The sequence below is a fragment of the Vespa mandarinia genome, chromosome 3 (assembly GCF_050613455.1).
Source record: "Vespa mandarinia isolate Hongniang chromosome 3, ASM5061345v1, whole genome shotgun sequence".
Taxonomy (NCBI): Eukaryota; Metazoa; Arthropoda; class Insecta; order Hymenoptera; family Vespidae; genus Vespa; species Vespa mandarinia.
Window position 1 is genome coordinate 7,251,489 of NC_140812.1, and position 15,118 is coordinate 7,266,606.

General features: G+C 30.2%; 4 protein-coding genes across 7 annotated transcripts in view; 1 reads left to right on the plus strand and 3 right to left on the minus strand.

Annotated features, from left to right (window-relative positions):
• Window positions 1-21: 21 nt before the first annotated feature.
• On the minus strand, window positions 22-1,271 carry LOC118447774 (acyl-coenzyme A thioesterase 13). Its single transcript, XM_035880108.2, has 4 exons — window positions 1,145-1,271; window positions 914-1,028; window positions 619-803; window positions 22-349 (listed from the first exon to the last, which is right to left on the minus strand). Exons 2-4 carry the CDS (start codon window positions 992-994, stop codon window positions 196-198), a joined length of 420 nt encoding a protein of 139 aa, XP_035736001.1. The 5' UTR covers window positions 995-1,028; window positions 1,145-1,271; the 3' UTR covers window positions 22-195.
• Window positions 1,271-2,612, plus strand: LOC146873132 (uncharacterized). Its single transcript, XM_085655662.1, has 2 exons — window positions 1,271-1,429; window positions 1,508-2,612. The coding sequence occupies exons 1-2, from the start codon at window positions 1,400-1,402 to the stop codon at window positions 1,799-1,801; spliced, it is 324 nt and encodes a 107-aa protein (XP_085511788.1). The 5' UTR covers window positions 1,271-1,399; the 3' UTR covers window positions 1,802-2,612.
• Window positions 2,147-3,886, minus strand: LOC118447773 (pyrimidodiazepine synthase). The gene is made up of 5 exons (XM_035880107.2): window positions 3,465-3,886; window positions 3,285-3,390; window positions 2,969-3,212; window positions 2,562-2,783; window positions 2,147-2,473 (listed from the first exon to the last, which is right to left on the minus strand). Exons 1-5 carry the CDS (start codon window positions 3,487-3,489, stop codon window positions 2,342-2,344), a joined length of 729 nt encoding a protein of 242 aa, XP_035736000.1. The 5' UTR covers window positions 3,490-3,886; the 3' UTR covers window positions 2,147-2,341.
• Window positions 3,887-9,494: 5,608 nt separating this feature from the next.
• Ets65A (DNA-binding protein D-ETS-3) overlaps window positions 9,495-15,118 on the minus strand; it is a 32,781-nt gene continuing 27,157 nt past the window's right edge. For 2 of the 4 annotated variants that reach the window (XM_035880164.2, XM_085655992.1), the window contains one exon: window positions 14,283-14,929. In XM_035880164.2, the coding sequence (XP_035736057.1) occupies window positions 14,593-14,929 (337 nt within the window). In that variant the 3' untranslated portion in view covers window positions 14,283-14,592. Of the gene's footprint in view, window positions 9,774-14,282; window positions 14,930-15,118 lie in introns of those variants that run through there. The other 2 variants (XM_035880165.2, XM_035880163.2) reach the window with 2 other exon arrangements.

A 15,118-nucleotide genomic window follows, 5' to 3' on the forward strand; every position in this document is an offset into this window, starting at 1 on the left:
TATTTTGGATTATATTTACAATTAATTTTATTTCGCTAAAAACTTCGCAATAATTTTAATATATTTTTATGAATACATCAATCAGAAAATTATCTTAATTATTGAGATAAGTAAATGTTTTTGTTTAAATATCTATGTATATACATATCTTTATGTAACATATTACATAATAACTATAAAATCCTTGAGATTTCTTCATGCGATAAACTTTATATGCTGGCCATTAGCAATAATATCTTTGCCATTATTTTTTGTAAGATCTACTGCAAGATATGCTAGAGTACGTCCAGCACGTATAGTTTTAGCATCAATTGTGACCAGTTCACCAGGAAATGCAGCTTTCATATATCTGTGCCATTGACATATGTAAAATGAAGAAAATTTAGATACATATATATTATAAATAGAAAGAAATATTTTAAATCCTATTACACAATTTGCGTGCTCTATGTTAAGTTATTATGAGAAATGCTAAATATATATACAGTAATGGAATACATACTGTATAAAAATAATAGTCAATGATGAAACTGAGATTGCATGGTAATGTAGATAATGTACACCAATATTAATATAAATATTGTAATAAAATAATAAAGATAAAGTAAAATTTCTTACGAAACATTAATGTTTACAGAAACTCCTGGGGCATTAGTCCCATATGTCATTAAAGCATAAGTGGAAACACAATCGACAAGCGTAGCTGTAAAACCTCCATGTAAAGAGCCTCCTAAATTTAAATGTTCATCAGAAACTGTAAATTCTGCTTTGCATTTGCCATCCCCTGCAGAAAGTATTTTCACCTACGTGATATATGTATAAATTTAATTAACATTCTTGAATTATGAGATATGCACAGTACAATTGAATAGAATGACAAAAGAAAAAAAAACATCAGCAAAAAAACACATACGTTCTTCATACATTTTCCAAAGCCATTTGTTTGATATATGCGTTCAACAATACTTTTAATAAGTTCAACACCTCGCGTCATTTTATTTTTTTTGGTTACCTTTCTTATTCACTATCTAAGTAAATAGATATTAAATATAAATGAAAAGTTCTATTTTTATTCTTTTTAACTATCAATGAAATATTATATAATTGATAAATAACATTTTACTGAATAAATATTAAATATGACCTTTTTTGGCCAAATATTTCACATGCACTCTATAGATCTTTTTCCAATACTGAAGTTAATGTATTGTATCTACGCAGTCGTTAGATAATATATATGCACCACACACACACACATACGTACATGTGTATATATATATATATATAGATGTATAATGACTATACGTGACACAGCAATTATATACTAGCAAAAAGATTAATTGTAAATATATTTCAAAAGATAATTTCTAATTTAAAAGAGGTGATATAATTACAAAACATGTCTGAGAATGACACTGTCATGGTTAAGGTATCTGATATAAATTATTTGTAAATGTATCTCCAATTACTTAGTACTTACCATAACCTATCTTTTGTTATTATTTAGATGCTTCACGTCGAAGATGCTTTAAAGGAATCATTACACCGAGTAGAAGTAATAGAAAAAAGATTGAAAACTAAGTTACTTACCATTGAAAATCGTGAAAGATTGGAGAATGAATTAGAAGAAGTTAAAACAGTTCTTAAAATAAACGAACAAAAATTATATAGTTTACGAAAAGAGAATACGCGATCTTTCATGATTGCAGCTAGCATTATTTTTATCTGTTTTTTAATTTATGGTTTGTATTGTATGTTTAATACAAGAGAGGTTTCCAAACATTTTGTACATACAGTATAAGGAACTGTATTATGTGTTTCAAATATTATCGGTATAACTATACCGATATATTTTACCATTTTTGTATTACAGAACTATACTTGTTTTTTATTCAAAACAAAAATTAAATATAAATATATTACAATATACTTTTACATTTTATACAAATAATATCGATAATATAGAAGTAGATCAACAGCATTAAAATACATTAGGCAAGTTAATTAACGATGTTTGTTATGTCACTGTATAACATTGATACACATTTAGTTATTTATATTTATATATATACATATACATACATATTAAAAAAAAAAATTTATAAATAAAATATCAAAGAAGATTGCTTTATGTTAAGCATTGTAAATCTGATAATCTTTTATTTATATATTATATAAATGCAGCATCATAGTTCAATATAGTATTGAACAAATTTTTATCATTTTTAAGTTAGTTATTTGTACGTAGACATGTATAAACAATTATTAATTAAGTTATAATGTTCTCATTTAAACTTTAATGAGTTAAGTTTTAGAGGTCTTTATTATCACATATTTTTAGTTAAAGATTAAGTAGCAAATCGTATTGAGGTATTCCAGCAAGTCGACTACGCATATATTTTGTATGTATTTCAGCATCCAAATAACTTTCTTTAACTGCAGGGTCCTCTTTCATAGCATTTCTCCACTCGAACTACATATACCAAAATATTATAACATATATAAAATATACTTTTGATATATAGATATTCCATAACAAACAAAATTAGCTCTTAGCTTACCAATCTTAGAAAGCGTTCTCGAGATATTATGAATTCATCTCCACGCAAAATTCGAATAATATCTGCTCTTTCGCACCACGGCCAGATCATTAAATCTAACATGCCAGGTGAAGTACCTCCAAAGAAAGGAGTTCTTCTTTTGACAAGTTCTCTATCAAAAAATTCCAAACTAGATAAAGCTTCATTATATAAATCACGATCTACTGTTGTTCCAGTATATAGCTGCAAAAAATATCACATAAAATTAGAATCCATAAAAAGGAAAACTAATCTATTTCAGCCATAGTAGCATTTTAAGGTTATGATTATAAAATATAAGAAAGTAGTAAAAGAATAGTTAAAATAAATAAAACATCCAATGAAAAAAAAATATATAATCAAAATTAAAATAATCACTCTGTAAGAACCTTGTACATATTGGTAATAACTCCATTAAATCTTTTAATCAATAGTTTATCCTTAGCTTTAGCAAAAGGACTGAATGGGCACAATTTATTTTGTGGATAAGCTTCGTCTAGATATTCTGCTATTATAATACTTTCATACAATATTTCTCCTCCTTCTAATTCTATACAAGGAACTTTTCCAAAAGGATTTTTCTCTAAGAACCATTCTGGTTTTTGGGTTAAATTGATATAAACAACATCATATCTGTAAAAAATAATATATATGTAAAAGATATGTAATTCGTGATTAAAAATTTTTTAATTAAATTATACATACGGAATTTTTTTGGTATCTAAAACCAGATGTATTCTTTGAGCATATGGACAAAAACGCATACTATACAAACGTATTTTTCCAGGTACAATAGGTGGTGCGACTGATCCTAAAAAAAATTATGAAATATTACATATCTCCAATAATTCTAATTATTCTAACTTAATTCTATTTTATACTTACCCGTGGTTAAATGTTTCGTACTCATTTTAATTGTTCGTTAGATTGTTAAATAAATTCTCATAAAGAAATATGATTTCTAATCGCTTCAAGCGACAGTTGGCATTTATTTCGTTCGGGTGAATCGCTTAGAATAAATATCGATGAGAAGAATTTGTTGGTTGATTGTCGACAGACAAACATACGGCGTCTTTGATATTTCGTCATACATATATATGTTATATATATATGATTACTTCATATCGTATAATTACATGCAAAACCGAGAATATGTAATCTCCGCTTTATCACCCTTACATACACATACGCAAGTGCACGCGGGCGCACGCACATATGTTAAACATAACATTATTCGATAAGACTGTGTTCATTACTCCTGGTTTTATAATGGTTTATGTTAACAATGAGTATAAAAGTAATTCTTCAACAGTTTTGATGAACGAAGTCTCATTTTAAAGATAAAAGTTGAAATGAGGACATGAATTTACCGAACTTTTGAAAAAGCTTTATTTTTATTTTTTTTTTTTTTTGAATAAAATGTTATCAAAAAATGATATTTATTCGACAATAGTTTATGCATAAAAAATAAAGCTTTTAAAAAAAATCGAAAAGGCCAAGTCCTCACTTAAATTAACCTTTTTAAAATGAGATTTTGTTCATTAAAATTTTGTTCAGGAATTACGTCAAAAATTGCTGTTGGCGTGAATGCTGTTTTTTGATATATTTCGTAACAAAAAAATTTCTTATAGTGGCGCCCCTGTAACTTTACGACAAAGGAGAAGCTCCTCTATTCTCGCTACTGAATTTCATATAAACTCTAGAGTGGTATGTGATTAGTTTTCGTGAAGTAGACGATTGCTTTCTTGTTAGGCATGCGTAAATCGATGTTCAAATTTTCTGATTCATTTCAAACCCAAAGAAATACGTCCGCCATGTTCATACACGGAGAAATTACAGTAACTTCCACTAGCATTTTAATAAACTTTTGACTGATTATTTTATGATAAAAATAAGTAAATACATGTTCAGTCGTTCATATTAATGGATCTTATGAATAAATTTTATAAGTATTTATAAGTAGTTTCGCGCCGAATCGTTTTTGTTCAATTTTTTTCATTTTGGCCATTCCTTGCTTTAACAAAGTTAATCGTTATAAATATAAATAAATATTTAAATGGAGTAAAATATCGAAACGCACGATCATTACCTTTTTACAAAGTTAACAAAAACAAACTTTCTATTGACTTTGATTGTTATTGAAATACAGTTCTCTTACGGATTTCGACAAGTAGATATCGGAACTCTCTCTCTTTCTAAATGCGAAAACTTAAAAATTAATACTAATTTTATAATTAATGCTAATTTTATAATTATTTAAACAATGTATAACATACTGAAAATATATTAAACTAATATTTAAATAATAATACATTAAACATTAAATAGCTCTTAACACGTTTTATAAATAATATAAATTTTTTCGTCGATCATTTCTTTATGTATTCCGAGGATTAAAGATCGAAATACTATCTATTGTTACGTTTAATCATCTTACAGATCCCATGATTTTCTAAATATTCAAATAATTTACAATGTACTCGGAGTATGATGAGATAATATTTAAACAATAGTATATTAAGTTAAATATCACATAGCTCATAAGACGCGTTAAATATAAACAATAATTTTCATCCAACTTTCGTCGATTTTTTAATGTCAATTTTTTAATGAACTTTCATACAGCGAAAGGGAATAGAAAATTAGCAGACAGGTACTTTTTTTTAGAAGTAAACATTCGACGCTTTTCAAGAAAATCGATTATTTTATGAAAGAAACTATTGATCACAGTTGAAGAACTTACTCTTACTACTTATGAGTAACTCACTTTAGTGACACAGTAGTTGAGACGTCAGCGTTAACATTTTTATACCCTGTGTTTAAATTCATCAATGATTTTTATTTTCTTATACTTCTTATTCTTTATTATAAATAAACGATTGACATACTCTTTTTATTATACAGCAAAGCTTTTTTTTTTCATTACATATGTATAATTACTTATTATAATTTGTTAATAAGGCATATTATAGAATTACATATATTGGATACGTGTCTACAGCTTCTCCTCAGATGTCTTTGGGAACAAGTATGCGAAACGTCAGCTTTTGCAGTACAGCAACCGATTCTAATAAAAGAATTTGAAATATTCAAGCAAAGTTATTCAAAGAATTGTTTTAGAAATGATTCATATTCTACATATAATTAATTTTGCGAAAAAATAATAATTTTCGTATCAAGTCTGAACTGGCCAAATGAAAAAAAAACTTTGCTGTGTAATAAAAAAAATATGTCTATCGTTTATTTATAATATTCGCAATAAAGAGTAAGAAGAATAAGGAAAAAAAATCGTTTATGGATTTGAACATGGGGTGCAAAAACGGTACACTGATGCCTTAATCGATATATTACGAACTCAATTGCTTCAAAGCAGCATATGAGTAAGTTCTTCAACTACCATTAATTTTTTTCTCTGACAAAATAACCAATTTTCTCAAAAACCGTCAAGTGTTTGAACCTAAGAAAAAATACCTGTCTCCTAATTTTCTATCCACTTTCATTATGTGAAAGTTCATCAAAATCGAAGACGAACCTATCTGATTCGCCTCGTAAGAGTTGTGCTTGAAAGATTCTAATGAACTTTCGAAAATGGCTCAACAGCCTCATAATTATTCTCATGAGCCATATTTTGTGGGAGCTTCTTATGAATATAGTCCCTTATTTGTTTCGTGCCGATCAACGTATGATAAAACTATATTATGAATTTTGCAAGTTATATCATGTCTTACAAAATATACTAGGGTTTGATATTATCTTATCGTACTCCGAATTCATTTTACGTTTTTTAAATTATTATATGATCATAACTATAAAATAATTAGATGCAGGCGTAAGAAAATAGATTATTTCGGTGTTTAGTTTTCGGAGTAAGGAAAAAGTTTTCAGAGTAAGGAAAAAGTTTTCGGAGAAAAGAAACTAATGTGGTAGAACGATAATCTAACTTTCGTTTTTGTGGATATTAAATGATCAACGATGACTGAAAGAAAGTTATATTATATACAACGCGTCTTATAAATTGTGTGATATCTAAATCAATATACTATTGTTTAAATATTATCCAATCATACTCCGAGCACATTTTAAATTATTTAAATAATTATAAAATCATCAGATCTATAAGGTTAAACGTAGCGATACAAGAAAGAGAGTATTTCGATCTTTGGTCTTCAGAGTATGAAAGGAAACTAACGTCGTAAGTAGCACAACAATCTAATATTCCTTCTTGTTGACATTAAACTATTGACGAAGGTTGGAAGAAAGTTATATTAAGTTCAACGTGTCTTGAGAGGTTTAATAATGTTTATTGGAATATACTATTGTTTAAATATTACATTATCGTATTTCATGTACATTGTACATTGTTTAAATAATTATAAAATCATCGTTTTTATAAGATGATTAAATGTAGGCGTATGTATGGAAGGTATTTTTATAGCAATAACAATACAATAACAATAGCAATATTGATGTAAAACGAATTATCGGTATTTTTTTACTTAGTAGATAAAATTGCATTGTACTGCTATCGATGATTTTCACTTATTCGATATAACAGTATTGCACTAATATCGTCATTTTGTCAGGTCGGAAAAACATGAATGAAAGTAAGTCAGAGCTTATTTTATAAATTTTACTGGTGGTTGATAAAATAGAAACCTACTTCGCCAGTGTTCGGTAAAATAAAATTTTTTTGCCAACAATTGGTAAAACAGAACCCTTCTATACCGAGAGTATTCACTATAAACTATTCTTTAGATTTGTGAAAGCAAACTCGCAAACACTTTAGATTTGTGAAAAAAAACTTTAATTTTTATAAAAATAATTTATTATATATACATGCAATAGATTGAATTAATATATAAAATTGATTATATATAAAATTGATCGTTTAATTTGGTAAAATAACATACAAACGCAAGGATTCTACCTGCTGGGGTTGGTGCGATGACCAATGCAAAAAATCAGCGATTTCTAAAGTACATATATAGATATTTGCTATTCTGTTAATCATTTCTCATAAGATTTTTACTTCTCTGATATATGTTGGTTTAATAATTAGCTTAAGAAAATTAGTCCAGAATATTAATAATTACTGACCGCAGAATCTCTATTAATTTGGATATTGTAAATATTCAAAAGTAAATATTCTATTCAATCTCTAAGTTATGGGGACGTTCTCACTTTCGTCCAATTGAATAAGTCTGGTGTAGGAAAGGTGTAGTTACAATTTATCAAAGTTTAAATAACAGGAGAATCATATTGTCACCGATCATATGAACTTAGATTTATGCCATAACCACTGTTTAGCAGTGAATTACGACTATATAGCAGCCGGAGAAATATGTGCAGTTTGTTGTTTGTTACAGAATGGGCAAATCAATGAGAAAATCATTCTCATCATGGCAATATATATTACACCGAATAAACTAATTTCTCGGATTATTGATTTTACCCATGATTGCTCGTCTATAGCACAGAAGATGCTACTCTATTTGATCAAAAATTATGATAAAATGTCTATGATTTTGACTAGTGATTTCAACATTAATTTTATATCAACTGAAACAAAACTATTAATTGAATTTCTAAGTTCGAAATTCAACAATCTAGCAATGTCAATTACCAAATCTTGGATTGCTATCAGCTCTGTATTTGTCAGATGCATTGTATTCGCTGATTCGTCAATCTTCAATTTATATATTATATTTCAATTATCGTAAGTCAATAGTCTGTTTGTTTGTTGGATTATAAGAGAATGGACACATTTAAAATATAATAGTATGTGCAAAGAAATATTTAATAAAGAAATATAAAAGAAATGTAAAAATAGTATATGTATATTGAGATATTTTTAAAAAAACTTTATTTTTATGCATAAAATATTTTCGTAAGACACCATTTTGTGATGTAATTCTTTTCAAAAAGATAAAGCTTTTTCAAATTGTTTAATAGAATTAAACTGTCACGTTGGAATTGTTTTACCGACTGTGAATAATCATATTATTAACGTTCTGGACTTTATAAGGGATTAATCAGGTATGTATCGATGATTTGTTTTTACGAATTGTCGGTAATGTTATGCATAGCAAAGATAGCGAAATAAAATGTTAAGATAAATTTGATAAATTTTCTTCTTTCATTTTTATCGTTTACAATTGTAATCATTATCATAAAGTGAGAACTATAACAATTAAAAAAATAAATAAGTTATAATTTATAACATTTTTTTTTTAATTTCAAAATAATCACTAATTATTATTTCATAAGAAGGCAATCAGATATGAGAAGTTACGATTATGAAAATGAAGTTTTTATATACTTTAAAAACGATTCGAGAATTTTATTGATAGTTAGAAAGCATGATCCTACACGGTGAGAGGTCGCTTGTAGTCCTCTAGAATTTTATGACAGGACTTGATTGAATTGAAATCGAGTAACAAAATATCGATTAGATTGATCAATAATTAGCATTTTTTTCGGTTAAATTATGAAGACGAAGAAATTACGAAGCGAATAATGAGAAAAGAAAGAACAGTCGTAAAAAAGAAATTCCATCCTTAGACGAGCAATATTTGAATTATCTTCAAGTAAACGAGAAATTGAAGTTGTTTCTTTATATTATATTAGTACCTATAATTTCATAAATTAAAAAAAGCGGAAAAATATTTGAAACTTATTTTTCTGCTCAAACATTATAAAAAGTACGTATAATTGATTTTTCAAAATGGCAACGTTGTATTAGGATATATTATATTTATCTTTCGATCGTTAATAATCAAAAATTATTCATCATTTATATTTTTTTAATTGATTTGTTATATTATGCCAAAAATAATAATTAAATATTATAGCTGTATAATAATTTAAAATTCGATTAAAGTGGATCGATTGTTAACAGAGTTTATTTTTCTCTCATATGGCCGAGAATTACTATCGGCAAATACGCATTACATTATGGAAATACTATATCAACGTAACATCTAATAGATGCTACTAATATATAATTACATTTCCATTTTAACTTCCATTCAGACTCGAAGTCGTCGATCTAAAAGATTTTTCTATTAAAAAATCATTTGAAGATGTCACCTTGATGCACGTAGTAGCATTCGAGTAGTTTTTATCCTCGCTGAGTCAAGATTCTCTCATTTGATAGATGTTCTTCGATGGCGCAAGTAGTTCGATGAATATTATCTATATATTGATACAGAAAAAAAATCACTAGTCGAAACCATTAAAAATAAAACAAATATACGAATACTTCAAATGGAAAAATCTTCGATGACTTTTTAGATTAAAATAAAATAAAAATAAAAATCGTATCCGTTGTCGTCGTTTTATTAGATGGTCAACGTAAAAAATTTATTTCATTGACTGTCCTCAAGTATTTAGGAGGATAGAAATAGCTTATATCTCGATTGTCTCTTTGTAAAATAGAACTTTTTTTTGGAAAATGGAGGAGCAGGTTTGTAGTTAGTAGTGAATTACGATAGTAGAATATATAACTAGAAGGTGAATTGTGATAGTAATGTACTATGGTAATAGGTATATAGGTAATAGATAAAGTGGTAGTAGTGAGCTATAGTAGTAGATATATATAGGTAGTAGGTGAATTAATAGTAGTGAATAGATAAATAGTTAGAAGAAGAAAAATAAGAATAGGAGAAGTACACAAAACAGAATAGCTAGATTGTAACGATAGGAATAGATACAAAAGAAAAGAAGTAGATACGTAGGTGGTGTTCCAGAGAATAACAACGGAGTCGCGAAAAGGTGACGAGAAGAGAGAAGGTTCGGTGTGTTCTTGGTCGAGAAGGATGATGAACGGGGTAGATAGAGAGAGGGAGAGAGGTTTCAACGTAGAAGGTTGTGAAGGAGGAGGAGGTAAAAGAGGAGTAGAAGGAGGAGGAGGAGGAGAAGGAGAGCAAGGTGGAAGAGCGCGGGCGCTGATTGGTAGCAGAATCGATTAGCCGAGCCGAGCTAAACCTCCGGCAATGTGGCAGCTTCGGCGACGCCACGAATTTCCCGAATGGGGGTTTCCCGTTGGGGCGGTCCCGAACCTAGGGAGGAATACCTCGCTTTTCTCCATGGCAACCCGACCAATTCGCCAACCGCCGACAACCAAGGCTGACCTACCGTGTTCTTTGCTTTATTTCTTTTCTTCTTTTTTTCCTTTTTCTCTTCTTTTTTTCTCTTTTTCCATCATCTCCCTCTCCCACTTTCTCTTCTCTCTTTCTCTCTTTCTTTCTCTTCTACCCCTTTGCCATCATTTTCTTTCTCTTTCTCTTCTTCTTTCACGTATGATAGAAAGAAAGAATAAAAGAAAGAGAGAGAGAGAGAGAGAGAGAGAGAAATAGAGATAGAAAGAGAGAGAGAGAGAGAGAGAGACAAAGATATACACACCTACAATACACAACTTTGGACACTGTACTGTTCACATTGATTTTGCCGACGACTGATACAACCCCGTCGGCACGTTTAATTAGAACATGGCGACTTTAATACAAGCGCACGACAACAAGAACAACAACAGCGCCCCCTCTTTCTCTCGCATTCCTTTTCTTTACTCCTTTCTTTCTTTCTTTCTTTCTTTTTTTTTTGTTGTTGTTGCATCTTCTTCTTGTTCCATTTTCATTCTCTCTCTCTCTCTCTCTCTCTCTCTCTCTCTCTCTCTCTCTTTCTTGCTCTTTCTTTCTCTCTCTCTCTCTCTTTTCTCTTTATTTTTTTTCTTTTGAGTTCCTTTTCTTCTATTCCTCTTCACCTGACCGTCGTCGTAGCCATCGTATATACGTAGCAGCCGCTTGTTTCCTGACCTTTGAGACTCTTCTATGTATGTATGTATATCGTGTGTATGTACTTTTCTTGCTGCGTGAGAGGGGTCGCTTATCTACCTAACCTAACGCAGTCTACGCTAGTGCCAGACATCCTCGCCGCCCTTGCATCTATCATTGTCATCGTCGTCATCATCGTCGTCATCGTTATCATCGCCTTTCCACCATTTTTAAAAATCACGCCCACTCTCGCGGATACGCTTCGGAGAGAGACAAACATAACACACGCGCGCGCACACACACACACATATATACTTAAAGTACATCACATTCGTCCGATTCGATTTCAACGTTGCATTCTCTCTCTCTCTTTCTTTCTTATTACATACATACATACACATACATGCTCATATAATACATTCTCTCTTTCTTTTTCTCTCTTCCTCTCTCTCTCTTTCTCTCTCTCTCTCTCTCTCTCTCTCTCTCTCTCTCTTTCGCATACACATACACATATACATTTACATATACACACTCACCTCCCACACACTCATTCGCGATCTAAATCTAATTCGTCTATATTTCTACGTGTCTACACATGAAAACATCCTATCTACACGAGCGTTTCTCCGACATTCCATGGAATCGCATCTAGTATTACCAATCGAGGAACGAAAAGCTATCTTGTCTCTTTCTTTTTTTTCTTTTTTTTTTGTTTTTTTTTTATTTGTTTTCTTTCCTTTTTTTTTCGTCTTGTCGATTATATCACCCTATACATACATACATATACATATAAAGCGATTCTATGGATCGTACGGAGCAGCATTTTTGATCGTTAAAAGTAATTCTATAAATTGCTTACTTCTTTTTTTCTTTTTCTTTTTCTTTTTCTTACGGATGGTATATTGTACAGCATACGACTTCGGGAGTTACGCTTTTATGACAGAGGTACATTGTTTAGGATGAAAATGGGGTTAATATAACATACAATAAAAGATTATCTCGGATTTTAGTGAAGAAAAGAGGGAACTCGATGGGGGAAGAGAAGGGATAGAATGAACTTGGTTGAAGAAAGAGGGTGAGAGGGAGTTTCTCTTTTTCGAATTTTCGGCGTTCGGCGTTCTTCGACGAGGGCTAACTAATAATCATCCTTGGCCTCTCACCGAGCTATATCCTCGATTGTTGTTTGCATAGATAGAGTAGCCACACACGTATTGAAGGATTATTTATTGAAAAACATCGTTTCATAGAAAATATTTATTACTATCTGTGTCGAATATCTCTCTGTTCATTCGTTCACGTCCGTCTGACTAGGAGGACTACTAATCGATCATGGAAAATAAATATCGCGTTAAGAAATCATGGATCTCTTTCTCTTTTTTTCTTTTACCTTTGCATATAGGTATGTAGTACGTATCGGTATGTACGTACGTATAATGTAATAATATTGCAATTTCAGATGAGAGAGAATCGATGTTAACTCGCTGCGTGGTGTTTTTTTTTTTGATTTCATTATCATCATCATCATCATTATTATTATTATTAATTCTTTTTTTTTTATTTTCATTTGTCGCGTTCGAACTGACACTTCTTTGCCACTGTATGCCACAGTATCAAGAAGCATATATTTGCTATTACCTGTCGTTAAACGACACGACGAGGCGTCTCTATCTATACCATTATCAATAGCATTATCATTATTACTATTATTATTATTATTATTATTATTAATATTATTATTATTATTATTATTAATATTAATATTATTATTATTATTATTATTATTATTATTATTATTATTATATAACAAATAAGTTAAAAGAGTTTATAATACACGCATTGCTTTTAACCCGAATCGACGATCGGTTACATAAAATGCCAATAAAAAGTGTCATGGTATTTGTTTTAGAACGTATAAATTAACTTTTTCAAATCGTATATCTCTATCATTTTAAAATTGTGTGTGATAAATAGATGCAATTGATTGATGACACTTCTAACGGGAACTATTTTTTTGAATATTTATGTTTTTGAATGTTGCTTTTTAAACTGTCTGATAAACTTCATAACCGATTCGATCGGGTCGCAAAATTCAACATTTCGCTGATGGAATCACGCTGGTTCCTTATCAATAGACGAATCGACGTTTAGATAGACCAACTCCGATCGTACGATTTATCGTTACATGATTGCTTTCAATCGTGTTAATTTACGGAAATGACATCGTTATTCGTTCGTTAATATTTCGATAACATCTCGATATTATCAGAATAATTATCTTTCATTTGTTTCTATCAATCATCCAAAAAAAGGAGAGAAAGAAAAGGAGAAAAAGAAAATCAAAAAAATTATCTATTCGTAAATGCTCTGAAAAACATGTAAGGATAAATCGTGATTTAAGAGAATCGTCATATAAACTTCTCGATCGTTCTCATAATGCAATATACTTTATTTACAATGATCTTACAAGAATCCGAGCGCACCGTCGACCACGAAAGTTTCGCGAAATTGTCCGACGGGGATTGTTCATCCCAAGTTGTTCACGTTTTCATTGTCACAAGACGAGAACGCGAATACTCAAGAATTCACGTATTTCCTTCTTAATCCTGTATCGAAGAATCGCGGAACGTCGGTAGGAAAAAGGATTTTGAGTTTGATTTTGGTACGAGTTTGAATAATTGGCGATGAATCTCCCGTTGACTCGTACTATTGCGTAGACTACCGTTTGTAAGTTAGCAATCGTTTCTTGTATCTGTCGTATACAATTGTAAATGTAGTTTCATTTATTAAAAAAAAAAAAAGAAAAAAAAACTCATTAACACTTTAATTAAAGACAAATGCAAATTTTGTAATAATAAAATAATAATAATAATCATTAAAATATTAAATATATTTAAAGAATAGATTTTATACTATTTTTGAATAAATTAAATATTAAAAAAAGAAAAATATCTTGTGGACGGTAGTATACGTAATAGTAGATAAAAATCATTAACTCGATAGGTAAAAAAGAGTAAGGTGATTTATGGATTTGTTGAAGGGAGTTAATTGAGTAGGGTGCGACGGTGCACGATGCTGTTTTAACACACGTCCTGTTATTCTATTTTGGACGTGATAAGTGCGTATCAAGACGCTTTTTTTCCCGAGTTATTAGACGTTTTTGTCCCGAAAGAGATTTTCTCAGTTACGATTAGGTGGTATCATTAACGCGGCGTACCAAGAGTGCCCCAATGTTCGGCAGAAGGTCATGCGTAATGGGGGTAGGTGCCAAGATGTGGCGGCACGTGTCCCGATGCCGTGTGGTGACCAGCGTAAAGATTCGCACTTGGTGTCGTCGACCAATAGCTGGATGCTGATTGGAAAAGACCACCTGGTACCGAAACGGAAACTGATGCTGCTGGTGGTGGCATCAAGTTTAACTTTGCATGACCATAACCAGACATGAAGAGCTCACTTTGGTATTTGTATGCCGCGGGATCAGCCGCAGCTGGTTGCGTAGCTGCTGCTAGACCTTGAAAGTCGAACTTGTACGCGTACCTCTTCCCGTGGACCTTCGTCATGATGTTCTTATCATAGTAGTACCTGTAGAACAATGGTTCATTGGAAGAATTTTATGATTACATTAGAAGTGTATCTACAGATTATTTATTCGATATTTTTTTTGGATTATTAGCCTCATATTTTAATCATTTATAAAATAAATCTCCTAATTATTTTGATATCATCTATTGATCTGATTCACGTCGTCTATCGAATTATTTAGAAGGTATA